The 27972-nt window shown below is 43.8% G+C and overlaps 1 protein-coding gene across 3 annotated transcripts in view; it reads right to left on the bottom strand.

Annotated features, from left to right (window-relative positions):
- Window positions 1–27972, bottom strand: part of RAB3IP (RAB3A interacting protein) — a 266787-nt gene that overhangs the window by 110991 nt on the left and 127824 nt on the right. For all 3 annotated transcript variants that reach the window (XM_078673902.1, XM_078673904.1, XM_078673903.1), the window contains exon 3: window positions 12667–12892. In XM_078673902.1, the coding sequence (XP_078530028.1) occupies window positions 12667–12892 (226 nt within the window). The remainder of the gene's footprint in view (window positions 1–12666; window positions 12893–27972) is intronic.

The following is a 27972-nucleotide window of genomic DNA, read 5'->3' as shown; positions in this document are numbered from 1 at the left end:
GTCAGACCTCCAGAAGCCAAGATTCAATCTGTGTTGTACTAGGAATTACCCAAAATCCAGAATCTAGGGACAGTCTTTTAGAGACCATGATACAAATTATTAAACAATAGATGCGTGATTGACATCCATGGCCTTCAGGAGCAGAAAAAGAAAGGTATTTGGTTTGTGAAGTGCCAAAATGCCTTGTATGCTCTGAAAGTAGTGTCCTTTAATACACCAGCACTAAGGTTGGTAGACGAGTCAGCTTGTCCAATTTTGTTTTATCACTGTAAAGCATAAATGCTTTAAAACAGCTTCTAAAAGCTATCCAAAAAACAAACAATACACAAAAAAATGCACTATTTCGAAAATGTAGCATATTACAAAGCAAAACAAACACAAAATACATTCAGTGAATTCCAAGCCAAGTGTCACAATAAATCATCATGCTCCATCAAAAACATAATTTTTTCAAAAAGATAAAATAACAAAAACACCTCTCGAATTTTTTGCGAGGCTGATCCAAACGCGAACACCACGGACTCTTAGATTAACAGAAAAATCTTTCAAGCTCATAGCAAGAGACCAACAATATAGCATCTATAGTAGATCAAAAATTCCTAATGAAAACAATGCAGCAGACAATATCTGCCAAATCAGCAGAATATTTTACACATTAAGCAGAGTACAGAAAACTGATTGTATTTAGATACAGAAGTCACTGAAAGCAGTATCTATTCATCAATAAACACGATTCTTGTGCAAGAGCTGGCCCACCTTTTAAAGCTTATTCATCTTGTGGTGTGCAATGTAGTCACAGCTGAGAAAGGAAGTCTGGGACTATGTTTATGATAAAGTCAGACGTCAAACCTCTCAAGTGACTGCAGCTGTTCAGGATGGAAATCCCAAGCTTCTGCGGTCTGTTTCCTTGAACTCGCACTTCTTTGGGTCAGGAGGGGAGCAAGGCAAGATGGGTAAGACTTTAGCCTGGCACAGAACCTTTGTGCTGGCTTGTCTCCTTAGGTGCTTAGAATAAACCCTTAATTTTGGAGAATCCTTACTTCTATGATGGACCAAAAGGAGAGCTGACCTTCCCTCCCCTGACTTCCAGAGAACCGTGAAAGGCTAGACTGACTGAAGATCTGTCTAGAGGTTGCCTCCACGGATAGTCACTGAAGAACCCCGAGATTCTGTCAGCCCACCATTACCAAAACGTAAGGTTAAAAATTGGGCTCAGGAAGTGCACAGATGCTTTCCGCCGACATTTGTGGTTAGCCTGCAACATCCAGATACATCCTGTTCAATTAGGGTACCATATTTGCCCTCTCAAGCTCACTATGAACAGAGATATCGCTCCTCTTTGTCCTTGATCAGAAAAATCTGAACCATCTTTCTAGCTCCAGCCTAGTATCAGAGGGCATACTATATGTCCTAATTTAACTCTAACTCTATATCACAGATCAGTGGTATAGCATCGAGCCTGGGAGTGCCCCCACCACCTTAACGCAATATACCAGTTTCCAGAAATGGCAATACTTTGGGGATCTCCCCAGTCTTAGGGTAACCTAGCCATCTTTAAATCTTGACCATGACTGGTTGTTTTACAATACAAGCCTTTACATTTTGGCCGTCCAGGGGAACACATTTGGCTGCTGATCCACTTCGGCTAGGGATTCTCACTGAAGATAATTTGAAACACAGATACCAGTTGGGCACTTACATGTCTCACCTAGATGTCGTTTAGACTGGACACCTACCACGTGTATTCCCATTGTACTGCAAACAGAAACTGTGCATTAGCTTTGGCCTCCTAAAAATCCTAGGTCATTGACTTGGGTGAGGGAAGGACTAGTGTTTAATTTGGATCGTGGAATAGTGATACAGAGGGGCTACTAAAAGCTTGTAGCTAGCAATTCAACAGCAGGTTCTCATAACATTTAGATGTCCAGGTAAAAACCCAGTAATAGAGACACAAAAACCACACAATAATCAACTGTGGTGTATCTGTGTACCACAGAGGTCCCGTAGTTTACAAACATGTGCATAAAACCTGATGAGTGCTGAAGACTTCTGAAAGCGTTTGAACTCTCTCCAAAAAGCTGACATTAGCCACAGGGCTCAATGATATTTACAAATCTCGCCCTTAAAACCCAATGAACTCATGAGGTCATGTCTCAGCCACAGACTATGTTTGCACTCTTATTTATCAGCCACATACCCATGCTTTTAAAATATCGTGTGTTTACATCAATACAGTCCTATTTTTCAAATTGCTGTAGTGACTGGGCAGTTTATTGTGTTTGTATTTACTGTGGTATGCTATATGAGAGTCTCTAACCCCTAACGCCACTTCAAGTTGCTACATCTAGAAACTCAAGAGCCCTAAGGGACTAACTTACTTATGTAATTGGAGTGCAATAGTAATGGCCTCTCTAGCACACCCAAGTTAATAGTAGTTACATAGAATACTGCCCTGTAACTACAGACTGCCTCAGATTCCCTGGTAGGAAAGGACTAACAGAACATACCTACCCATTCTTCTTTCTTACTTTCTTTGGCTCACCACCTAACTAATCAATAAAGTAAGAAACTTAGGTTGCAATATTATCATGGAGGTGAAAAAAAACACAATAGATCAATCCTTTATATTTCCTCAGTCTCATCCCCTATACTGAACAAAGCAGATTTACTTTTTTAAGGCATTCCATTACATGGTCACATTCCGTGGTACATTTTGTTAATTACACTAGTTTTGATGGATACTGTATCGCAGCAGTTCTTAAACTTTTGACTTCTGAGGACACCATTTTTAGGGCTCGGCCTACGCATCACGAAGTGGGCGGAGCTTCGAGCTCCTAATGTTAAAGAGAAAAAAAAGGTATCTCTAGGGCTCTGGCCAGACACATTCCTTAGTGTTTTCTGGCATCTGCCTAGTGATTCGTCTTCGCTGTGCTGTTTTTTTAGTAGCGTTGACCTGATAGGCTATAAGTAATTTACGCGTGCCCGATGTGGCATATTCTGTGCGCGAACGAGCACGGCCGAGTGATTAATCTTAATTAGGAGCTGTCAGAGTGCCCGTGTAATGCAATCCAGATGGTGCAGCGTTTAACATTTAAGTTCCCGTGTATGTTCGTTTCCCAGAGCCGCTCCTGACAGACACTGGACTGCGCGCGCCAAGTCACCAGCGGAGCGGGGTTTGCAGTCGAGCACGCCGCAATTCACATTTCAGAACGACGAGGGCTGGCGGCTCTGCCCGCAAGCTCCGCTTCCTCCATTGAGCTTTTAGCTGTCTGCCTAAAATACTTATTTTCACATGAAGGAGGGAGCATTTCTCGCCGCTCCCGGAGGATTACGAATGCTGGCCATGTCTTCCGCTCCTGGGCCGCGGCCAAAATTTGCTTATTTATTGTGCCTTTTATCCAGAAGCCTGTGGTTAGACAGTGTAAAGCAATTTAGCAAAGTAGAAAATGAAATCTTTACTTAACAATGCAGTTCGCTAGAAGAGCCAGGGAAAAGAATTCCAAGCCCCCATAGCAGGGGTTGAATAGCCAGTACCACAGAAGGATCTTAAAGGGACAGACGAAGAAATGTACAGCGCCGAGAGTCTGACTAATGGCAGACTGCGCTATACAAGCATGATAGCTATGCGGCGAAGGGCAACATGTGTGTAGCTGTTCACCTTTAAAGGGCGAGTGGCCAGTCTGAGACCTCCATGTGTTTGGCTAATTAGAATAGAGCCCCCCCCCCATGGGTGCCAGAGTAATAATAGTGAATTTAAGATATTTGCTATTTATGCAGAATATTCTGCCTTCCTTCGCTTCCAAACACCTGAAGACACTGTGCCATAGACAGAGACATACACAGACACGCAGCTAACTCATTACTTATTTATGCACTGAAGTATTTCTTTTATATAGTGCGACAAACCGTAGGGGAAGGGGGTCGAACACGCTCCAGATAACGAAAGGGGTCGCAATTCACCGAAAATGCCTCTTTACAAAAAATAACATTTACAGAAAAAAAGAGGAAGTGTGAAAGGAGGGAAAGAGGAGAGCAGAGAGAGTCGAGGGGAGAGAGAAGGAGAAATGAAGGCGGCGACAGATCTTTATTCCATCAGCAGACTGTAGTGAGTAGTGAGTAGAGTAGTGAGTAGAGTAGTGAGTATAGTAGTGAGTAGAGTAGTGAGGTGAGTAGTGAGGTGAGTAGAGTAGAGTAGTGAGTAAAGTAGTGAGTGCAGAGTAGTGATTAGAGTAGTGAGAAGTGAGTAGAGTAGTGAGTAGAGTAGTGAGTAGTGAGTGCAGAGTAGTGAGTGCAGAGTAGTGAGTGCAGAGTAGTGAGTGCAGAGTAGTGAGTGCAGAGTAGTGAGTAGTGAGTGCAGAGTAGTGAGTGCAGAGTAGTGAGTAGTGAGTAGTGAGTAGTGAGTAGAGAGTTGAGTAGTGAGTAGTGAGTAGAGTAGTGAGTAGAGTAGTGAGTAGAGTAGTAAGTAGTGAGTAGAGTAGTGAGTAGTGAGTAGAGTAGTGAGTGCAGAGTAGTGAGTGCAGAGTAGTGAGTGCAGAGTAGTGAGTAGTGAGTGCAGAGTAGTGAGTAGTGAGTAGAGTAGTGAGTAGTGAGTAGAGTAGTGAGTAGTGAGTAGTGAGTAGAGTAGTGAGGAGTGAGTAGTGAGTAGTGAGTAGAGTAGTGAGTAGAGTAGTGAGTAGTGAGTAGAGTAGTGAGTAGTGAGTAGTGAGGTGAGTAGTGAGTAGAGTAGTGAGTAGTGAGGTGAGTAGTGAGTAGAGTAGTGAGTAGTGAGTAGAGTAGTGAGTAGTGAGTAGTGAGTAGAGTAGTGAGTGCAGAGTAGTGAGTGCAGAGTAGTGAGTGCAGAGTAGTGAGTGCAGAGTAGTGAGTGCAGAGTAGTGAGTAGTGAGTGCAGAGTAGTGAGTAGTGAGTGCAGAGTAGTGAGTAGTGAGTAGAGTAGTGAGTAGTGAGTAGAGTAGTGAGTAGAGTAGTGAGTAGAGTAGTGAGTAGAGTAGTGAGTAGAGTAGTGAGTAGAGTAGTGAGTAGTGAGTAGAGTAGTGAGTAGTGAGTAGAGTAGTGAGTAGTGAGTAGAGTAGTGAGTAGTGAGTAGAGTAGTGAGTGCAGAGTAGAGTAGTGAGTGCAGAGTAGTGAGTGCAGAGTAGTGAGTGCAGAGTAGTGAGTAGTGAGTAGTGAGTGCAGAGTAGTGAGTAGTGAGTGCAGAGTAGTGAGTAGTGAGTAGAGTAGTGAGTTGAGTAGTGAGTAGTGAGTAGAGTAGTGAGTAGTGAGTAGAGTAGTGAGTAGTGAGTAGAGTAGTGAGTAGAGTAGTGAGTAGAGTAGTGAGTAGAGTAGTGAGTGGTGAGTAGAGTAGTGAGTAGTGAGTAGAGTAGTGATTAGTGAGTTGAGTAGTGAGTAGTGAGTAGAGTAGTGAGTAGAGTAGTGAGTAGAGAGTAGAGTAGTGAGTAGAGTAGTGAGTAGTGAGTAGAGTAGTGAGTAGAGTAGTGAGTAGTGAGTAGAGTAGTGAGTAGAGTAGTGAGTAGAGTAGTGAGTGCAGAGTAGTGAGTGCAGAGTAGTGAGTAGTGAGTAGTGAGTGCAGAGTAGTGAGTAGAGTAGTGAGTTGAGTAGTGAGTAGTGAGTAGAGTAGTGAGTAGTGAGTAGAGTAGTGAGTAGAGTAGTGAGTAGTGAGTAGAGTAGTGAGTACAGTAGTGAGTAGTGAGTAGAGTAGTGAGTACAGTAGTGAGTAGAGTAGTGAGTAGAGTAGTGAGTAGTGAGTGCAGAGTAGTGAGTAGTGAGTGCAGAGTAGTGAGTAGTGAGTAGTGAGTAGAGTAGTGAGTAGTGAGTTGAGTAGTGAGTAGAGTAGTGAGTAGTGAGTGCAGAGTAGTGAGTAGAGTAGTGAGTGCAGAGTAGTGAGTGCAGAGTAGTGAGTGCAGAGTAGTGAGTACTGAGTGCAGAGTAGTGAGTAGAGTAGTGAGTAGAGTAGTGAGTAGAGTAGTGAGTAGTGAGCAGTGAGTAGTGAGTAGTGAGTGCAGAGTAGTGAGTAGTGAGTAGTGAGTAGTGAGTAGTGAGTAGAGTAGTGAGTAGTGAGTAGTGAGTAGTGAGTAGAGTAGTGAGTAGAGTAGTGAGTAGTGAGTAGAGTAGTGAGTAGTGAGTAGAGTAGTGAGTAGTGAGTAGAGTAGTGAGTGCAGAGTAGTGAGTGCAGAGTAGTGAGTAGAGTAGTGAGTGCAGAGTAGTGAGTAGTGAGTGCAGAGTAGTGAGTAGTGAGTGCAGAGTAGTGAGTAGTGAGTAGAGTAGTGAGTAGTGAGTGCAGAGTAGTGAGTAGAGTAGTGAGTAGAGTAGTGAGTAGTGAGTAGAGTAGTGAGTAGTGAGTGCAGAGTAGTGAGTAGTGAGTGAAGAGTAGTGAGTAGAGTAGTGAGTAGTGAGTAGTGAGTGCAGAGTAGTGAGTAGAGTAGTGAGTGCAGAGTAGTGAGTAGAGTAGTGAGTAGTGAGTGCAGAGTAGTGAGTAGTGAGTGCAGAGTAGTGAGTAGTGAGTAGTGAGTGCAGAGTAGTGAGTAGAGTAGTGAGTAGTGAGTGCAGAGTAGTGAGTGGTGAGTGCAGAGTAGAGTAGTGAGTAGAGTAGTGAGTAGAGTAGTGAGTAGTGAGTGCAGAGTAGAGTAGAGTAGTGAGTAGAGTACAGGCAGCAGCAGTGCAAGCTTCTTACACTCACAAGAAGGACATCACAGGCAGCACCAGTGCAAAGTTCTTACACTCACAAGGAGACATGCCAGCAGAGGTGCAAGCTTCTCACACTCACAAGAAGGACATCACAGGCAGTAACGGTGCAATATTCTCACACTCACAAGGAGATCACTGGCAGTACACACCACATGAACACACTCCACAACACATAGCAACAATACATTGGCATTTATAATGCCATTAGCTCAAACTCAAATAAATCCGAGCCCGATTGCATTTCTAATGCTTGTTTGTATTACAGTTGCTGTTTGCCCTCCCACCATTGCAACAAAAAGCATAGACCTGGGCCTTAGACCACCATGGAGGCAGAAGAAACACTAACTGTAACACAAAAAATTCCCTGTGCAACCTGCGATATGTGGGCATGACAACGAGACCTGTCAAGACACGTGTGAGTGAACATAAAAGCACCATCCGGTGCAAAAAGACTAACATAAAAATGCTCAGTCATTTTCTGGAGGCTAATCACACACCTGAGAGTTTAAGGTGGACTATTATTGAGTCCAACCAAAATTGGTTCACCAGAACACTATTACTCAGTCTCATCCCCTATACTGAGCAAAGAAGATTCTGAGGACACCATTTTTAGGTCGAGCCTAGAGCAGCACATGCGCTGCATGCTCGACTTTTAGTAAGGGGCTTCAGAAATCGCCCCATGCTCACCACACGCGTGTGCGTGTGTTTTTTTCTTCCTCTCAGGCTAATGGGCTTTGCGTGCATCTTTCAAATAAAGACAGCACACAATTGGGCAAAGGCGGTTGCATGTCCCGCCTTTGCTCCGCCAGCGGCCTATTGGTGTCGGTTACCCGCACAGGCCACATCTGTTTTCAATTATGGTGCCCAGACACGGGTGCGATAATTGAAAACAGATCATTCGCTGAGGCGCGCGCACCAATCACATACTTTAATTCCTTGTTTTCCTCTCCTCCCTATCCCTGACACACTGTATCTTTCATTCTGTCTCCCTTTCTTTTCATTTTTGCCTCTCTTTCTCTCCACGGCTCGTCCTCCCTACCTTCTCACTCGTGCTCTCCATCTCTGTCCTTTTATCTCTCCTCGTCTTCTGCTTTGTCACTCCCTCTGTGTCTCACACTCTCGCCGCCTGTCTCGCGCTTATTTTCTCCCGGCATGCGCCCCTCCTTCCTGTATGCAGATTCCCAGCAGCTGAGGTCATCGCTGGCAGACGGGAGGGGTGGCGCGAGCAGCCAGCAAGCAGTCGAACTCGCTGAGTGGAGCTTCCACAAACTTGACCCCCCCATTTGCGGACACTGCTGCACTGAGCTCCATCTACAGAGTCCCAATACGGGCCTACAAGGAAGCACTCGAGGACTTTCCCAGCCCGGCAACTGCTGTCATGTCTTTTTGTTTAGTTTGTCTCAGTATATACAGAATACGACTCTTCAGCTACACTGCTCAGAAAAGCACACTCCTGCCCAGAGAGGAGTTGACCTTCTCCTTAGAGTACCCTTTATTAATTCCTACTTGGTTAGTTCAAGAAGTAATGCCAATGACGACGCAAGAAACCATGATGGCGTCAACACCTGTTTCGCTCAGGGGCACATTAAGCTTTCTCCGTGCATCTATTCTTTGCTTTTCTTCCCTACACCAGTATCAAAAACAAAGAAATCTCACAAATCGTCATTTAGTCTCTGAACAGAATAGGAGCATTAATATGCGGCTTGTATCTTGTGAGTTGAGCGTCGCTGGTAGCTTCCAGTCGCACGTTATTAGGGAAATATCTACTTTATTGCCTAATAAAGAGCTATTAGCCGCTGAGTGAGTCGATGTTGTTGTGGTACAGGCCTCCGAGGTGTGCAAGCACATAGAGAGTGGAGAGCAGTGCTTGAAATGGAAAAATAGAAGTGCAGGTACTCTGTAGCAAAGAACCTGCTTGTTTCTGAGAAGTGCAGGTACTCTCCCTCTCAAAATAAAAAAGTGCCGGTACTCCGTACCAGGCAGTACCGGCCCATTTGAAGCACTGGTGGGGAGGCTGTAAGAGCAGCTGGGTAGAGAGCAGCTGGGTAGAGAGCAGCCTACAGTAGTAGTACAAGTGCATTAAGTGTTACGATGGAAAGTGCAGGGCAAGATAAGTGCAGAGAATATTTAGAGTATCCCATATAAAAATCCCTTCCATGAGTTTATCCATTTGAATCTACTGCGTTGTGGACACCTGGCAAAAGCTCCAGGCGTTTTTTTCACAATAAAATGACAGAGGAGAATGAAATGATGACCAAAGGTCTTGCTGGACGTAAATGGACCAAAGAAGAGATATGTTAATTCTAGAGCGGCTTGCAGTACAGTGGCTTAAGGGGGGCTTGACTATGATGTGTACTGTAAATATCCAGACAGTAACTATTGTGAGGGAGAGGTGTGGCGCCGCGGCCAGGGCGACTGACGCTGGAATCTGGGGATCAGGGTTCGATCCCCGGCTCCGGCGGCAGGTTAGCCCAGCACCATGTGACTCTGGGCAATAGCTTGCTTAATCTTCCCGACGGCCCCCAGCGCCTAGAGACCCTAACGGGTGATTGTGCGCTATACAAATGTGGATTATTATTATTATTATTATTATTGTCTTCACATTTTGCTGGAAGCAATCCCACTAAACACGCCCTCCCCCCACCCACCCACAGTGGAACCTCATCCGCCGCTCCCCATGCCCATAGGTTTGGCCTGTGCAATTGGGGATTGACGTACATGCGCCCAGTATAATAAAACTCTGGCAATGAATAACACAACACACAGTACAAGGGGAACCCAGAGTCCCGAAGAAGCTCACCAAGCACAGCTTTTAATTAGTGGCATTGTTCTTCACACTGGCTGTAGCACCGATGTTATATTAATTATGTAAATAAGCCTGCATTGTGATTCTGTAGTTGAAGCGCAAAGGGGTAGGCAAGGATCGACTAACGCAGAAGCAGCACACTGCAGTACCAAGCGCTATATAAAATGTATTATTATTTTTCTTCCCCATGGAGAGGCTCCTACCTGCAGCAGGACAGCTGTATCCCTCACCTATGCAGTGCTGCTTGAATTCCATGAACAAACGCGGTGCCTACGGACACGAACCGCAACAGTAGCGCCTCTAATGAATTAGATGTTAGAAATAATATACGACGTGTGCTAATATGAAAGCTGTGTGCATAAAGCGCTTGCACGCACTGCGGTGTGTTCACTCTGATAACACAAGACGGTCAACCATCGGTGTACATGCGGTCTGCTCAGCTGTTAGTCCCTTTCTAGGAAGTGGCTAAGGAGGGATCGCTCTACATCTAAGCTAAATATGATAGTATTAACATATTTAAATTAAGCGCTTCGAAGTCGTTGCTAAACGTTGTAAACAACAGGTTTTACTAATCTGATTTAACGGTGCAAGAATAAAGGGCAGAAATAAATAGTAATTCACACAGTACTTACAGCCTGATTCATCAACGGGCCGTTTTGCGTGGCCCTAATAGCGAATCATAGCGACTCGCTATTGAGGACACGCAAAACGGTATTCATGTAGGAATTGCTAAATAAATAGCGATTCCTACATGTTCTCTATTTGCGAGTAGCACTTTGCTACTCGCAAAAAAAGGATTAACTCCCCATTCATTCCTATGGGCCAAAAGGCCCATAGGAATGAATGGGGAGTATCCCTTATTTGCGAGTAGCAATTTGCTACTCGCAAATCAGATAGCGATTTTAAGGGTGCCAGGGGTGTCCAAAGGACACCCTGTAGCACCCCTAAAATGCACATTTGAACAGGTGTTGCGCACACACATGTCCAAAGGACATGTGTGTGTGTAACATGCAAAAGAAAAAAATGCACTAAAGTGCTTTTTACACTATTTACGCAATTTACCACTAAGTCAGACCTGGTGGTAAATTGAGACCAAATATTGCGATTTCGCTATTTCTATTTGGTTGATGAATTGCATTTAAGGAATCTCTATTAGAGATTCCTCAAATCAATTCCTCGCAAATATGCGATTTCGCTAATAGTGATTTTTGCATTTGGGATGATGAATACCAAATGCAAAAATCGCACTCGCAAAGGGCCAGATTCTCAGAATCTGGCCCTTTGCGAGCGCAAATCAGCTTGATGAATCAGGCTGTAAATGTTTTCTTTAACGTGCATTGCGCAAACAAGGTTTGTGTGTAATGAACTATATATGGTGCTAGGGGAAAAACAAGAAAATCTACAGGTAAATTAAAAGTAGCATTTGAACCTGCAAAGCACCATTAGCTAGGGCCAATACGCGAGTGCACACATCTGAAAAATTATCCGCAGTAAAAAGCAGAACCCCATATACTAGCAAAAGGGGCCTTGCGTCCATTTACAACTGGCCAAGTGGAATCTCAACCAAGAAAATAATTTATATGATAATAGAATTACAGATGAGCTATTCTTGAAAGAGCTCCATAATGGAGATAAATTCACTCAAATGGGGGTTCAAATAGTGTGCGGGAGCCTTAGCGCCGCACTATATTAACTTCACTGCACGCAGTTGGAAAAACCGGTCTAAATACTACAGGTAACATGCCGCTGGGAACAGAAATAAGAACACGCTATTCAGCGCTGCCGAGCCCTCTAGGCACGTTTCTAAACAACTGGGTCCGCTTCTTTCCCAAATCAATGCAGGGCCCGGCCGGTCTTGAGAAACCCTGTGTCCCGCAAACTCGGGCGGTTACGCCGTCTGCCTCTCGGCACAAACGGGATCAACCGACGTGTGCTGGGAAAAGGTATGTGCACATATGACTACTAACCGCTGCAACTGCTAGACATAAATAAAAGGTATTGTTTGTTTTCTCCCGGGCTCTGGCTGCACTAAAAGGTCAGCGGTACATAAATGCATTTTTTTTAAACGGGAAGGTGCTTTTATTTTGTGAATTGCCTGGAAATGAAAAGTCTTCTATAATATCGATGAAATGAATTTTTTTTTTAGAAGTGTATGTTTGCCGGCATTTGAAATGGGACAATTTTAACTTGTGTGTAGTACAAATTTTTGAAAATAGCGCTGAACCAGGGGCCTGAAATAAAGTAACCTCTTCAGTTAGATGGCTGAGGAACAGGACATTTGATTTAATGCAACACACCATATCCATCTCTCTCTCTCCCTCCACTTCATTGTTGTCAGTTCCTTTTCTGCACCCCCTTTCTCCGTTAGCCACTATTCTACCTCTTTGAAAGGCTAAGGAGCAGCAGGGTGTCCTTTGCAAAATATTTTAAAACTGTGCACTTTGGTTGATACATTTTCCATTCTGTGTATCAAGCAAACATGTATTCCTGATTCAGACTGCATGACCCAGTGTGTAGTAATTTAATCTCCTAAAAATGGTCCAATGATTATGAAATAGGTAAAATGAAGGTAATGAGGTTGATCCTAGACATTCTAACAAATCTTTGGTCTCTTTTCTACCTTTCTCCTTAATTAGCAGTTCTATTGCGTTAGTTATGAGGCATTAGATCAATCGCTTATGAATGAGCTATAGCCACTAAGGATGAAAAGTGATCAGATATGGAAACAACGTTTCCTTAAATTGGTTTTAAATATTTCCATGAATGTCTAGCTCTTGTAGACATCAGGGGTTCCAGAGAGGGACTTTAGCCTTTTTACTGGATCAACCAAAGTTTTGCCTACATGCAATCTATGATCATCTTACATTGTAAACCTTTTTACAATATGACGAATTGTCATCCTTGTACTTTGTGAATGAATTCGTTATGATTATATTATAAATAATTATGATGAGATTTTGATATAGCCGAACACGTTATGAAAAAGAAAAGCAAGTAAATTCTTTAGAAGGGAAAACCTTGAGGAAGACAATCCTAACATGTTACCAGGAAAGCAATAAAGACTGGATAAAAATCGTTACTTCAAAACAGTTATGGTAAAAGTTTATTTTAATGTTAGAAAATACATCAGAAAATTGGAAATTACAAAGCAATGTAATTAAATGGTTAGTAATTAGTACCTGCTGAGCTTTAGCAAGTTCTTCTTTCAGGCGTTCATATCCCTTCTCTCTCACTTCCAGTACAGAAGGGCTCCTCAGGTGCGATAGGCTGTCTGTACTAAGTCCAAGGACATCATTGGGTCCATCCAAAGTATCGATAACTGTAGCTCCTTGCAAGAACTCGCGCTCTGCACGGTGGCTGTCCTTTCTGCTCTTGCCTTTGGGTGAGCATGTCTGGTTTCCAGAGCTAGAACAACAAACAGGAACAAGTGTATTATGTTTAGATTTGCTTATGTGAATAGCACACTGCTTCTAGTTGCTAGGGAAATAAACAGTAGTTACATATATCAATAAATGGATATTAAACAACAGCATAATAAAATACAGTAGCTACCGGAGAAAAATATACTACCTAATATCTTGAGTTCCATGTTAGTGTAAAGTACATCGGAGTAAATTGCAGTTTATCAGCGAGATGTCACTGCTTATTAAACTGGCTTTTAGAAAGAAAAAAATGCAAACAAATTACATACAATATAAAATAAATAACATAAATCGTAGCCATCTATTTTGAATGAGATAATAATCAAATCATATTATGTTAATCAAACGTTCATATAGTCTCCAGGTAGAGTCAACACTTTTGCTTGGTCCTATCCTCGCAAGGAAAAGCCTTTACAAAAGTAAACATAGTTCTGATTTTTGCCAACCATCGTTCTGCAGTGGGCACTCAGTAAATTCCTAATTTTTAACAAAAATTGATCTAGAAACACATAACATAAATACTCACTTTTGAATATATTTGTTTTGGTGGCATCCTACCATCTACCTAGAAGTCTAATAAGAAGATCACAGTTTAAATATATTTGCGTAATTGTTTACATCTTCGAATAGATAAACGAACAATCATTTTAAATTATGAAGTACGCTACATTAGATGTTTTCAAACTCTGAATTATTTGTTGCAACAAAAGCAAGTATTTGTCATCTTAGTGAAGAACATACATACTTAGTCTAGCTGGAGTGATATATACAACAGTATTGAAAGTCCCGAGATTCTCTGTTGATTTTTAGGTCTCGCCTAGCGTTGTAGCACGAATGTGCTGCTATCGCTTTGAGAGGTATGCAGTTTACACTATAGTGGGGAAGCTTCGTGGAAGCTCCGCCCACTCTCCGCCCATTTTTATTATTGGTTTATTTCCTCAATGCAGACTACCCATAGGTTTTATGCTTCTTAGTCTTGCCTCATGACGATCACGTAGTCATTTGTATCCTGCCACGGCTATTGGCCCCTTTATTTCAGGCACCATTTTGTTCCCCTACCGCCCCCGCCACTCTCCCGTAGTCCGTCCCTCTCCGCCCCTCCCGCCTGCACTCCCGGTCGTGCAGTTTCTTGGTGTGCACATAGCAAAGTTTCTGCCCCTGGAGTATTTTTCGCACAATGAGCAGGGACGAATTGTGCACACTTTCCAGTGCCCCTGGGGCACAAGCAGGGAACAACTAGAGTGCTTTTCTAACAGAGCGCACTCTGCAGTCCCCCCGGGGCACAAGCAGGAATCCACTTCAGCGTGCCGCTCTTGCTGGGAAACCCGGACCAGTCTTGCACCGTTGAAGGAAGTCGGGTCAGCGACAATAACAAAAGTAAGCCATCCTTTTCTCCTTTGATGCTGAAAAACTTTTGATGGGCTTGAGTATGTATTCTAAGAGAGACAAGGAAGGTCAGTGGATTAAGGGCAGCCTTTTAAAACAGGAAACGGTAACTGACCAGTTTAAAAAATCAGACAATAACAGTGACTACATATAAATGGTAACAGGGAGGGGAACAAGGAAAGACTGCGGGGTCACATTTATAAGTAGTTCAGGGGTGTCGTCGAAGATTATGTTTGCCCAGCAGGGGGACACTGGCTGGATCAGTATGTACTTGTTTGCAGATATCCAACTGGCAGAGCTGCATACTTTGGAACTTGTACAGGCAGAGCCAGTTCCATTATTTGCGAGGCCCTGGGCTAAAAGGTAATGGGCGATGTAGTAAATACTATCTTCACTGTTCCTCTCTGGCTAGACAATACTATTATACTTATGACATCATAGAATGCCAGAGTGTCTCTCTAGCTGACTGTACCTTTCTATTACCTATTGTGACAGTTGGTCATCTGAGGCTGAGCTACCAACAGCGAGCTCCTGGTGGGGTTTACCATATAACTTAACTTATCTGTCTAACCTGGAAGGAACCTGCAATAAAGGATCTTAACCTATCAAGTGGACTCTGCATCTTCCTTTACCACATTTTGGCGACGTTTTCTTGAGGATGAACCTGCGTATGCACTAAAGAAGCTACTTCAACAAAAGAAACTAAAGAAAGGAACTAAGGACTTTATGAAAATTACATCTACACAAAAGGTAAAAATTACATCTACACAAAAGGTAACGCCCAGATGACCCCACCAGTGTCCTGTGCCACCTGGACAGCCTACACCCTGGGCGCATGTCTTTACCTCAATTCTTGTTAGCGTTCAGTCAACCAGCAGTCTACAACCTGAGCCTTTGTTACTGTTATGCCTGCTGTCACCTTGCTTCTGTCAGCTGAAAGTCTTCCAGTATTACCCTTCCCTGAGGCCTGCAGTATGTTATATTAAGTCTAGCCTTCGTACAGTGTGGGAAGAGTCAAGTGTTGGCAGTAACTGGCAATTTATGTAAAGTGCTCAATTGGCTGCATCAGAGACAAATACTATGAACCTTTCACCAGCACATAGATACAGCGCCGCTTCAGCTTGAGCCTTCGTGCCTCCCACCGTCCGGACAGTATGACATGTTTGGGGAGTTTCTCCAGCTGTCCCGGATCTGTTTGAGGCTGCCCTGTGTGTGCTTGTCACGGCTCTGTCGGGAGAAACCTGAAGCATTGGTGAAGAGTAAGACGTGTTGATCAATTTCACCTGCGTACACTCAATTGCCTTCGTGAACAGTGCGATGTATACACAAGTATGGAGGCAGAGTCTGTTCGTTGTGCGGTGAATGTGTGTAAAGCCTGGACGGCCTCAGCGTCAGTCTCCCAAGTTTTGCCTTGCTGTGCTCATTCACTCACCGTCTTGTATCCCGCTGTCCGTTGGTGACGGTTGGTCTGCAACCATCTTCTCTCCTTCCTGTCAGCCTTTCATCTGATGACGTCCCTGGAATGCTTCGGGGAGTTGGTGAGGCCGGATTCTTCTCGAGTCCTGTGACGCCTGTGACGCCGATCTTCAGGCTTCTTACGCCGCCGCGACCGACGTGGCTGCCATCTTGTGATTGTTTGGATCGTCATAGCAACCACTGCCACTCGTAGCGTTTTCAGTCTTTTGCGTGAGTCTTGGGAGTTTGTTTTTTCCTTCGGTGATGTACACACCAGTGTATATTTGGATCTCTGAGTTTTCTTCATGAGTGCTAACCATGAAGCTTCGTTTAGAGGATGTAGGAAACAATGGAGCGGAAGAGACTTTGCTCATGGAAATAATCACTCTGTACTCAGCTGACAAAAACCCACGACGACTTCTGGAAGCTCAACAATGTCGACAGAGAACAGTAAACACAGAACCCGGGTGAGAGGTCGCTCACCGAAGCTGGCATTGTTACTAATTTGTTTTATAGTGTTTAGCTTGCATATTGTTTTCAGCATGATCTTTTGTGTGGTTGGTAGTCTCTTCAGTGTTTGCCCTATCGTTTACATCTGGGATCAGATTGACAGTATTTAACTCTACCGAAATCATTTTTCTAGGGTTATGATGTACACCATAGTGAATCCTATGTAGGGCTTAGTGTCGTTTCGTTTATCAGTGTGGGTGTGATGTCATAGTGGGTAGTCCAAGCCCATACCAGTTCACAAGGTGTGTGTTTCACTAGTCCTTGTTGAATGTTTGCGAATAGTCTCTTGTCCCAGGGTTTTAGTCTTTATCCTGTCGAGTACCTAGTCTGGAGATGTTGGTTTTTGTGGGTAGTCCATGCCCATGGTTGTACCCTTACCTGAGTATGTTGGTGTTTGTGGATAGTCCATGCCCATCTCTTGTCCCAGGGTTATAGTCCATACTATGCGCTGTACCCTCGTCTGGGGACGTTAGTGTCTGTGGTAGTCCATGCCCATGGTTGGTTGATTGGGGATGTTGAAGGGTAGTCCATACCCGTAGTATGTTCCATAAGTATTAATGGATAGTCCATGCCCCTTTTCCCAGAGATAATTTGTTTACTCTGCGGTTTCCCTTTTTCAGGGGAGGTTAAATGTTTTTTTTTGGTAGTCCCATGTTCCATAAGTAGTTATGGGTAGTCCATGCCCTTTTCCCAGAGATATTTTGTCTACTCTGTGGTGTACCCTATTTAGGGGAAGCCAAAAATGTTTTTGGGTAGTCAACGCCCATGCTGTCCTGCAACGTACCCTTTGCAAGAGAGGTTCAACGTCTCCTGATATTGGTAGAAAATGATTGTACACGGTGTTTTGTCTGAGTCTACCTGCTTGTAGCTACTGGCCAGGGCTTCATTCAGGTGAGATTTTCAGTTGTATTTTTATCATACATTTAGTGTCGGCGTATCCTCTTCAAGGGTAATGTTAAGGATAGTCTTAGTTTTGTTTCAAAACCTTACTCTATTGTTAAGGGAAGGGGATGTGGCATATAATGTCATAATACTGATTCTTTGTTCTCTTCTCTCCTAATAATACCTCATGCTAAAGTCATCTTTTGTTGTACACTACTAATAATTTTGGTTCTTCTAAATTGTGTACTTCCTTACTATTTAGGGCATATTAGGTATTATTGTTGATTATTCCTTTGTTCTGCTATTACTCCATAAAGAGAGAGGATGTGTAGTAAATACTATCTTCACTGTTCCTCTCTGGCTAGACAATACTATTATACTTATGACATCATAGAATGCCAGAGTGTCTCTCTAGCTGACTGTACCTTTCTATTACCTATTGTGACAGTTGGTCATCTGAGGCTGAGCTACCAACAGCGAGCTCCTGGTGGGGTTTACCTTATAACTTAACTTATCTGTCTAACCTGGAAGGAACCTGCAATAAAGGATCTTAACCTATCAAGTGGACTCTGCATCTTCCTTTACCACAGGCGAGGACCCTCTAATTTACTTAAGTGACCCCTTGCAAGGAAACCATTCAGACACACCGCAGGTGGCCCATTGTACAGGATTCTAGCGCCCCCACAGTTTTAATTTTCAGCCCACAAGCAATTCTCACACCATCAGCCTGATAGGTGTAAGAATTGCTTGTGGCCTGAGAGTTAACACTGTGGGGGCACTAAAATCCTGCACAATGGGCCTCCCACAGTGTCTCTGAATGGGTCTCCTTGCAATTGAGACAAGGGGAAGTGTCTCCCTCCCCTAGGCCACCAGACACCATCCCTGAGAGGCCCAGGGAGTGGGCCCTCCCATAGACTCTAACTGCAAGGAGACAGTAAAACAACAGGGGACACAATCAGTTCGGGCCCCATGCTGGTGGGCTGAGTGCCAGACCCTGGGCAGCTGCCCATGCCTAGCGCCGGCCCTGTGGGCAGGCACCAGGAGCGAGTCAAGGCAATCCGGAACCTTCTAATCATGTTCGCGCTATTTAAAGGTGCTAAAACATGAAGATTTAATGTTTGTTACTTCTATTTGTAGCTCCGGGTCGAGCGAAGTAGCAGACACTGCTCCGGTTTCAGGTAACACAAGCTACTCGTTACCAAGTGCCCAGTGTTTCAGAATACCGTTGATCTTATTATTAACTGCAATGGTGCGGAATTTTTGTGAACGAAATTCGGGACACAATACTTTTGTTACATATTTGAGTTACTGTATTTCAGTTCCACACCATAACCAACATAGTAGTGTGGACTAAAATATCTATATGTTCCAAACTGATTGGGTAATGTAATCTTCCTCTGTCACTTGCTGACAAAACCTGCAGGATTTAACCTTTTTTGTCAACCACTCTCCTTCTACTGAACTTAAAGTCTCTGCATTCCTAAAGCCACAGCACGTACGGAAATAGTTTTTCGGGGGTACTGCTCTGAATTATGGACCTTCTCCGAAAATTATAAGTGTCATTTATGCTGATTCACTAGTAACTTAGTGTTATTCCCAGAAATACGGAGTTTGTCATTCAAGCTTCACTACTTTTAATCCACATTTTGGTTTGTAAGAAATATTATCTAGTTTTCTCTTGTCTTAGAGTTTTGGACAACCGTTAGTTGTTAAGCACGCCTACTTTGGGTCCTCTTAATTAGGATGACTTCAGAAAATCCTGTATTCGCTGATTTCAAAACACTTGCCAAATTGTCAAGAGGTTTAATTCTTTAGCTCTGTGTTTGTTAGTGACTACCTGGAACCATGATTTTCACTCTTTTCATTGCTCTTTTTTTCAAACTACTATTTAGGCCATTCCTTTTGAGATGCTTTACATTTATAGGGACAGAGCTACGAGGAAGTACCGCAGCGTGGCACCGCAAGCCCTTTGACTGAGCCACGCCACTTCCGAAGCACAGGGATGCAACATATTTACAAGAATATGTCGCATCTCTGTGCTTCCCCCTGCGCTGGCGCACAAACTGCAGCCATGCGCCGGCGCAGGCACCCTTGCACCATGGTGCAAGGATGCCTGTGTCATGGGGATATTGTTTTTGTGCAGGAAGGGGCACTTTCCTGCACAAAAACAATCACTACAGGCATTTCCCTTCTTCAATGTGTGCTGTAGAATGCAGCACGCATTGAAAGAGGAAATTACGAGGAGAAATGAAAAATTTCTCCTCGTTGCGCCTCGCTATGCCACCTGTCTTGTTCCATGAGTGTTGCGTGGGAACACCCATGGAACGCCCCTTCAACGCAAAGCGCTGTGTGTGAATAGGTCGTATTTACAAGGAGAGGTAAAGCCAAGCAAGGTGGCTTTTCCTGTCCTTGTAAATATGGAGGAGCCCTCTGCGCCACCAGTGACGTACTAGTGGCGCAAGGGGCTTGTAAATCTGCCCCATAGTATTTGTTGAACAATTTGGCTTGCTTTATTGCACAATTTCACGCATCAAATCCATGGTTATTACTTGATGTAGACAGCCACTCTTAAACCTTGTCCTAATTATATACTCTCTTATGCAGTGGAAAAAAGACTTACTAGTAAAGTTGTAAAACAGTGATGCGGTGGTATTAGGAATATAAATTGGGGCTGCTAGTTTAGATTGGCCATTCAGAATTCTAAATACTGAGTAAGCAGTTCACCCATCTTATCTCATTTGTGTACGATGGTTTCATGGTGGGCGATGTTCCCATTGATTAATATGCAGATTTACATGCTCTGAAGTCCTCCAAATCTTTTGTTAGACTCACGTTAACGTCGCCTGTGATTAACCAATGGGCAGTACGGTATGTTATTGTCAGATCGCTTATGGTTTCCTCTAATTTTTTGTAATCGATTTTTTTTTTAGAGCGGAGAGAGGATTTTTCTAGATGTTCAATGGTTAAAGCAAATGATCTGTTCCTGATGATATCAGGCGATTAGTCCTAATAACAAGGATGCTTTTTAATTCCAACCCAACTTCTTCCGTGTGGATTTTTTCAGGCAATGTATTTTGAAAGACTACATATTGGATGCCCTTATTAAATGCATGTGTGGCAGGCATTTGGTAGGATGTATAAACTATTGGGGAAAGTCGTTTCTTGGAGGGACAGGATGTCAAAATTCTGCCAACATTTTTGTATGTCTGCATCATACGCTACCCAGGACATACCCCTTCACTTTTCATGAGCAAACACTAAGGTTTGCTGGAGTTATGTGTTTTCCTCCCTTTGTTAAGGCTGTAGACAGCCAGCTACAGTTATCTCCCTGCTAATTTGATGTGCAATTAAGTTTACAACATCTGCCCTTTTCTGGATGATAGAATATTTTTAACCCTGGCTGACAAATATCGTGCTGAGCTATGGGCCCAATTGCTCCTCTTAAGCCCAGGCTAGTTAGAGCTGGTTCGTTTCCATCCGGTGTGTTTAGTGCTTTAAGGTAGTAGTATGTTGCAATGCAGGAGGAGCATTTCTAGATCAAGATACTTTGAATCCTCCATGAAGCTTATTGGCCAATTCGAAGCTGCAAATCAAGTCTTCTTACAAAGAAACCTATTAACTGTCATTCACAAAATTCCTATGGCTGTGCTGATTCAACAAGGGTTCTCGCTTGGGAGTGGGTGCTCTTGTGACCTTCAAACAAAAGGTACTATTGGCTTCCCCATATTTATCAAACGGCGTTAACTGAGGCTTTACCTTCCAATGATGCTTGAGGGAGCATTCTACTTTAGTCAAATGTTTTAAGCTTTGTGTTTTAAGAAGGGTTTAGCAACATAGTTGAATGCAGGGTTTTTGCATTTTTTGCATTTTTCAGTTCAATGCACACAGGCCCCTCAACTGCAGGCGAGGAATAAGTAACAGAAAAGGTAACTATTGCTCTTCCCTATTTTTATTATAGCGCGCCAGTCGTAGGATTGGCCAGGTTGTGCAGTTCAAAAGAAATTTACAGATAGGTTTTGCCCAGTCATAATGGCCTGCCCAGCATGTCATAGAGGAGAGCCAGGATGTTTGCACTTAATTCACCCAGTAATGTTCCATTTCTTCAATCCAGTTAGACTTGCTATTTACACAATCCCTGATCTTCAGATTCTTGGCTGCTGTGTCTAATCCATCTGCTACTAGGATTCTGTTCCATGATGAATTCTAAAGACAAACATATTGCCGACTGTATGGTGATACCATATTTAATCTAAGAACAGAAGTGAAAGGACGGGCGATTCCCAGAAAAATGTGTCATAACGAGAAGCTTCTGTGATTAAACTACGTTGCAGTAATGTGCGATAATATGCTGCATCACTAAATACTTATAAGGTCCCAAAAGCTAGACCAATTGCATTGCAAATGCTTGTTTCATCACGTACTGAGTGTAATAACAATCAGACTGATTGTCGTTCGGATGTGTTTGTGGACCAGGCTCCTAGGAACCCAGGTTTCCCTTATACAGGATCCAGTGGTACGGAAATCAAATCCATTTCCTGAAGAAGGCAACCTAATCATGAAGCTTGGGCTTCCCATACCATCACTGTTATTAATTCATGTTTGTGCACGGCCGCACTTCCTTCCAAATCAGTGAAAAATACTGGGGAAATCTCTTTTTAACCCCTCCGCTGCGCCGAACGTTCCACGCTGGTGCGGAACGTTCTATTGCGCGGGGTGGGCCGGAACGTTCAGCGGACGTGCGCAGCACTACAGAGGTAGTGCACGCGACGTCTGCTAAACGTGCGCCGCACGGAAGGGGTTAAATCAGGTTTCCTCTTCCTGAGCTACATGAGCCCGTTACCTGCTGCTGTTGTGGGGGACCTGCTCCGGGACCAGGACTTCTAGCCGCAGCAAAGCCTGCGGTATCGGACTGCCGACGCAGCCAGACTGCGCCAGGAGGCGCTTTAACAACATCACAGGGCTCCGCAGCGCGGAAAGGGGGGCCCCATCTGCACCTGTCCGCAGCTGGACAAAGCTGGGCCGGGCCGGGCCAGCCCTGTTGGCCTTTCTGGAGCTGCTAACTACCGGTAAGGAGACACAATATTTTGCATCATCTTCCATTATCATACATACCTGAGGGAATATGGGTAAAAGGAAGCTACCGTCCACTGTGGGGAAGTTGCCTACAAAAAGTAAGCTCATTACCAAATATTTAAAAAACGCTGTGGGGTTGATAAACAATGAGATCATTCAAGTTGAGGAACAACTTGTGACTACCAAAACCGCTTTAGACGCAGTATCCAAAGAATCTGTACCAGAAGACGGGTTAGACCCTTCAGCATTTGCGAGTAATGGGAGAGAAAATGACTCCGTGGCAGAGGCACCTGGCCCCGTGAAAATAATGAGGTTAATATTCTGAATCTGGCCAGCCCTTGTGTTTAAATGACTTCTTTGGAGATCTCAGTGCTATCCAATAATACGGATATGGTTTCTCCTCCAGCCAAAAAATCTAAACTACCTCAATTGATTAATGTACCTTCAGCTAATCAGGTAGTAAAGCCTAAAGCTAAAGCCAAGCCAAAAAAGGGAGGAAAAAACTCAGGGCTGGTAAGAGGTGCAGAGGCTAGTAATACTGTTATTCATGAACAAAACCCGCAAAACTTTGAAACACTTTTTTAAAAACTGCACAGTAAAATAAATAACATCGAGCGACGCCCGATGTCGGAAATTAAACTAGTCCAAAAGGATGCTACCTACCTAACAGACTTGGTCTCTTAACTATTACGACCATAATTATTGAATAAAGCATCAAGTACAAATAAACCAGTCTAGAGGCCAAAAGAAGGACTGGGCACCACTATTACTACCGGCAAAATCCACCAAAGGTCGACTTCTCCTGCACTATCTTCATCGGACCACCCAACTACACAACCTGTGTAAGAACAATGGGCTAACATACCGAGCACTACTAACCCTCCCAGAACATTTAAAGGTAAACAGGAGGATAAAATGAGCACAACGCACAACCGACTAATAACACTGAGGACTCACTACATCTACCCCCAGTTGACTCCATATTATTGTTCTGAATTTTTTCCCAAAAGAACGGATAACAATAGAGAATCACATAAGTCCCTGAAAAATCAAGTTGTACATTGGATTTCAAGAAAAGACTAATTTTGGCATTAATTTATTACAACAGAACATTATAACGTTAAGAAGAGCGAACTGGGTGGGTAGTTCCAGAAAATTGTGACGGGGAGACTGTGTGGTTGTGAATTTCCGCAGCAGGGTACTGGTAGGGAACTTGATGGAAATATTTTCCAACAACCCTATTGAGTCTTTTTCCCAACAGGACAAATATATTACTGCTGTCCCACTTGGTTTCTTCTATAGGCCTAGGTCTTAGTCTAATTATAGCAATGCTAACATAATTCACAGGTACGACCCAATCCAGATTGCCCACTTACATAATAAGTACAGTACGCTCTCTTAAGAAGCTGTAGAGAAATCGATTGACAGGGGGAGGTTGCTGGCGGGTCACTAGTTTGTACCAATGATTATATTTCTACCTGTAATACAACAGATGTTGGTCCCAGTGCTCAAATATACGAGCTCTTATCTATCATGTCCTGGAACGTGGCAGGGGTTGAAAACAAGTTAAATGATGGGGAATGGCTTAAAACGTTCGAGGATTGTGCTTTAATTTTGATGCAGGAACCCTGGAATACTGAGCCTTTTTTTTATTAATGGCTTTCAAACGATATGCACATCGGCCACCCTGTCTAGAATGGGGAGAGCCAAAGGCGGCTTAGCTGCTTTAATTGCAGTAACCTCACCTTTAATATTAGCTAAAGTCTTTACCGCGTAACATTTCTACCAGTTTTTACTTTTTTATAAGGAGGGGAAACAGTCTATCGTTGTAATACATTTTTATGATAATATTCTTAATAACACAAGATTTAGGGTAATCAAGTCTTTAGACGAAGATTTGGATGATCTTTTAAAGAGGGCAGGAGGAGATTATATACTCATTTGGGGAGGTGATTTTAATTGCAACAAATGTGAAATAATTGTGGGAGAACAATGTGGATATTGTGACCGCTTTGGAGATCGTATCCTTCACTTCTCACATGATATTTACTTGGAAGCAATTAATAGTGCAATCCATAAATATAACTTAGTAGCCATGGAACTGGACGAAACAGAGGGGGAGAAAACTATCCAAACATTTGTAGGGGCCAGATCCTCCTCGAATATAGATCATTTTATTGTATCAGATTGTTGCAGGGGGTTGGTGGAAAAGCTTCTAATCCACGAAAGTTTGTTTAGTGATCACCACCCGCTTATTATGACTTTGAAGCTTAGCATGTCACTGCAAAAAAGGGGGAAGGCAGCTGATATAAACATAGAGACACAAGGTAACAAAGGGGTTTCCTTAAAATGGTCGGGTGTGAACCCAACTATTTTGATGGATAATCTTATAGGGAAAAAAAAGATAGTAATACCTGTTTAGATAGATCCTCCATTAATTTGGATATTGCAAGCGTTCTTTGTAATATCACGACTGAAACTGCTGGTGATTTAAAATCAAAAAAGAAAAAGAAAACTTGTGATCACAGTCCAAGATAGTTTAACCAGGAGTGTTCAAGGTTAAATAGGGAACTAAATATAGCCCTAAAAGTAAAAACCAGGAATAGCGTAAGGATAAGCAATTTAAGGAAAAGCTATAAAAACACCGTGAATCTAAGGAAAACACAGATTTGTGAGGAAGGCTGGGATAAATTGATCCAAGCTGCAGAGACATGTGATGCAGTTTTATTTTGGAAAACGATTGATCACCACTTCTTTAAAGATACTACAGCGGTGAAAATAAGTACTATTGTTTCACCGGAAGATTGGACAACTCACTTTGAAAGTATCTTTAGTCCAGAAGCTGCCATTGCTACCAAACGCTACAATTGTAACCTTATCATAGTGGTATCTGTTAAGTCACCTTGAGTAACTTTGGACGAAATTAAAATTGCTCTAAATTAAAGTGCCACGGGTAAAGCCGCAGGACGGATGGTGTACCAATCAATGTATTTAAACACAACAACGATTTTTGGTCACCTATTATATTACATTTTTTTAAATAAACACTTGGAGGAGCGCTACCAGAATCCTGGGTGCAAAGTATAATAGCACCTATTTTTACCTATTTTTAAAGAGTCACTAAGACTCGCATGTACGCAAGCTTGAGCTATTGGCATTGTAAATGACAATGCCTTTTTTATATTTTAAAAACAAAAACATAAATAAAAGGTATTGTCATTTACAATATTTAAACAACAAGAGAGTAAGGGTATGCAGGTCACTCCTTTACCCCTAAGAATTATATAACAACAACATAAGAGTGACTCAAAAGGTGCTCTAAAGTTATTAACCAAAAACAACCACAACAACAAGAGAACGGACCAGTGGAGCGCTGCAAGAAAATAGAAGGAAAACCCTTTATTTTTTAAAAGAAGCTTCACTCACCACCTAGTGGTGACATGCTTCATCATAAGGTTCCCACTGGGGGGACCGAGTATCCCCCCAGTGTGCTACAACGCCTGATTTACAGCGGAGCTGGTTTGTAATGGGATCGTGAGTGGTGCTCAAGTGAAGTGAGTGTGGATATTTAAAAGATAACAGCTGTACCCTGAACAATTTTATTAGATGGTCAGCTGGTATCGTTAAAAACTAGTGAATTAGGACACTCAGTGGTCAAATTATTTGAACCACTGTGTCCCAGGAAGTGTATTGTATTGTATTGTATTGTATTGTAAGGGGAGCTTATAAAGCGCACTGACACCGTGGGTTTCCTGGCGCTGGTTGAATGCTAAAGGACCAGAGGGATTTAGCCAGATTGAGGGAAGAGCCATGTTTTTAGGGATTTACGGAAAAGAATGAGAGAATTAGAGGTTTTGAGAGAGAGGGGAAAGGAGTTCCAGAGTTTAGGGGCCAGGAATGCGAATCTCCGGCCTCCAGATCTGCAAAGTTTGATGGGGGGGATGAGTAGGAAGTGAAGGTGGGAAGATCTCAGGTTCCGTGAAGGACAATAGGGCCTGATAAGGGATTTCAGAAAGACGGGACAGGAGCCAGATTAAGATTTAAAAGTGAGGCAGCCGATCTTAAAGGCTGCCCTCGAGATGACAGGGAGCCAGTGCAGTTTAGAAAGAAGGGGTTTGGCGGATTGCCATTTCGGAATCCCAAGGGCCAGTCTCGCCGCTTGATTTTGAACAGATTGTAGTCTGGAGAGAGATGTTTTAGGCAGACCGTGGTAAATAGAGTTCGAAAAATCTAAGCGGGAGAGGACAAGGGCCATAATTACTTGCAGAAGAGCTTCAGGAGTGAGGAGATAGGCCACCTTCCTGATCCTGCGCAGCTGGAACATACAGGAGGAGACAACCGTCCCCACTTGGGGCCCGAGGGAGAGGCCGGAGTCAATAGTGACCCCGAGACTTTTTACCGAGGCCGCAGGGGTGGGGAGGGGGCCAAGTTCTGCCGGCCAAAAGTGCGGACCCCAGTGGGTAGAGCTCCTGCCAGGAAGAAGAAGCTCCGTCTTTCCGGGATTCAATTTGAGCTGGTTTTGACACATCCACTGTAGGATGTGGGACATGGCTGCCTGGAAGTTAGGAATAGCAGAGGGGGAATCGAGAGGAAAGATGAGTTGCAGGTCGTCCACGTAGTTAAAAACGGTGACGTCCCACTGCCTCAGAGAAAAAAGGAGGGGTCGGAGATAGAGGTTGAAGAGAAGGGGGGATAAAGAGGAGCCCTGGGGGACCCCGCAGGGCAAGTGTTCCCTAGGAGCTCTAAGAGTGCCCAGGCTGAGGGTCTGAAACCTCCCGGTCAGGAAGGATTTGACCCATGCCAGCGCCAGGCCCTGGATGCCAGCCTGCTCGACACGGTGGAGGAGGATGTTGTGGTCCACCGTGTCGAAAGCGGCTGACAGATCTAATAAAACCAGGGCCTGGGGGGTACCCTTGTCAGCGCCGTCTCTCAAGGCATCCAGCACGGCCAAGATCACAGTCTCCGTAGAGTGGCCGGGTCTGAAGCCGGCCTGATTGGCCTCGAGAAAGTTGGAGCTCTCGATGAACTGTGAGAGACAGGCGGTGGCGTGGGCTTCCAGGATTTTAGAGAAGAAAGGCAAGAGAGAGATGGGGCGGTAGTTCGCCGGAACGGCGGGATCAGCCCCAGGCTTCTTCAGTAGAGGCACCAGAACGGCCTCCTTGAAGGAGCAGGGTACCGTACCGGACGAGAGAGAGGAATTCAGCAGGGGAAGGATGCAGTCGGGTAGAGAATGGCAGATGTCTCGTAGTATGGTGGGGGGACAACAGTCGTCTGGAGATCCAGACTTGATACGGGTAGCCAATGTGGCCAAGGAAGTGGGGTCTAAGGGAGAAAACTGAGTGAAAGAGAGGGCATTGTGGGGGGGAGAGACGGAGCCCGCGCCAGGGGGGGTAGCCGGGATGGTGTCTTTAATCAAAGCAATTTTCTGAATAAAGAAAGTACTTAGCGCGTTACAAGATTCCTGTGTGGGGGCCTGAGTCGGAAGTGTCCTGGGGTCGGAAGTGAATTCGTTAAGGACTTTAAAAATCTCTTTGGACTTGCAAGGGGCGGATAAGATTTTTTCTGAGGCGTAAGCTTTTTTGGCTGCGGAGATGGCTGTTTTGTACTTATTGCGCGCGGCCACATATACGCCTCTACTAGACGAGCAGTAGTCTCTCCTCCACCTGCGCTCAGATCGGCGGAGTTCCAATTGCAGGGTCTTGAGGTGGGGGGTAAACCATTTGTGGGAGTGGCAATGTCGGGATCGGGGGAACTTAG

The sequence above is a fragment of the Lissotriton helveticus genome, chromosome 1_1, assembly GCF_964261635.1.
Source record: "Lissotriton helveticus chromosome 1_1, aLisHel1.1, whole genome shotgun sequence".
Taxonomy (NCBI): Eukaryota; Metazoa; Chordata; class Amphibia; order Caudata; family Salamandridae; genus Lissotriton; species Lissotriton helveticus.
The sequence above is the reverse complement of the archived record's forward strand: the minus strand, read 5'-3'. Positions and strand labels throughout refer to the sequence as shown.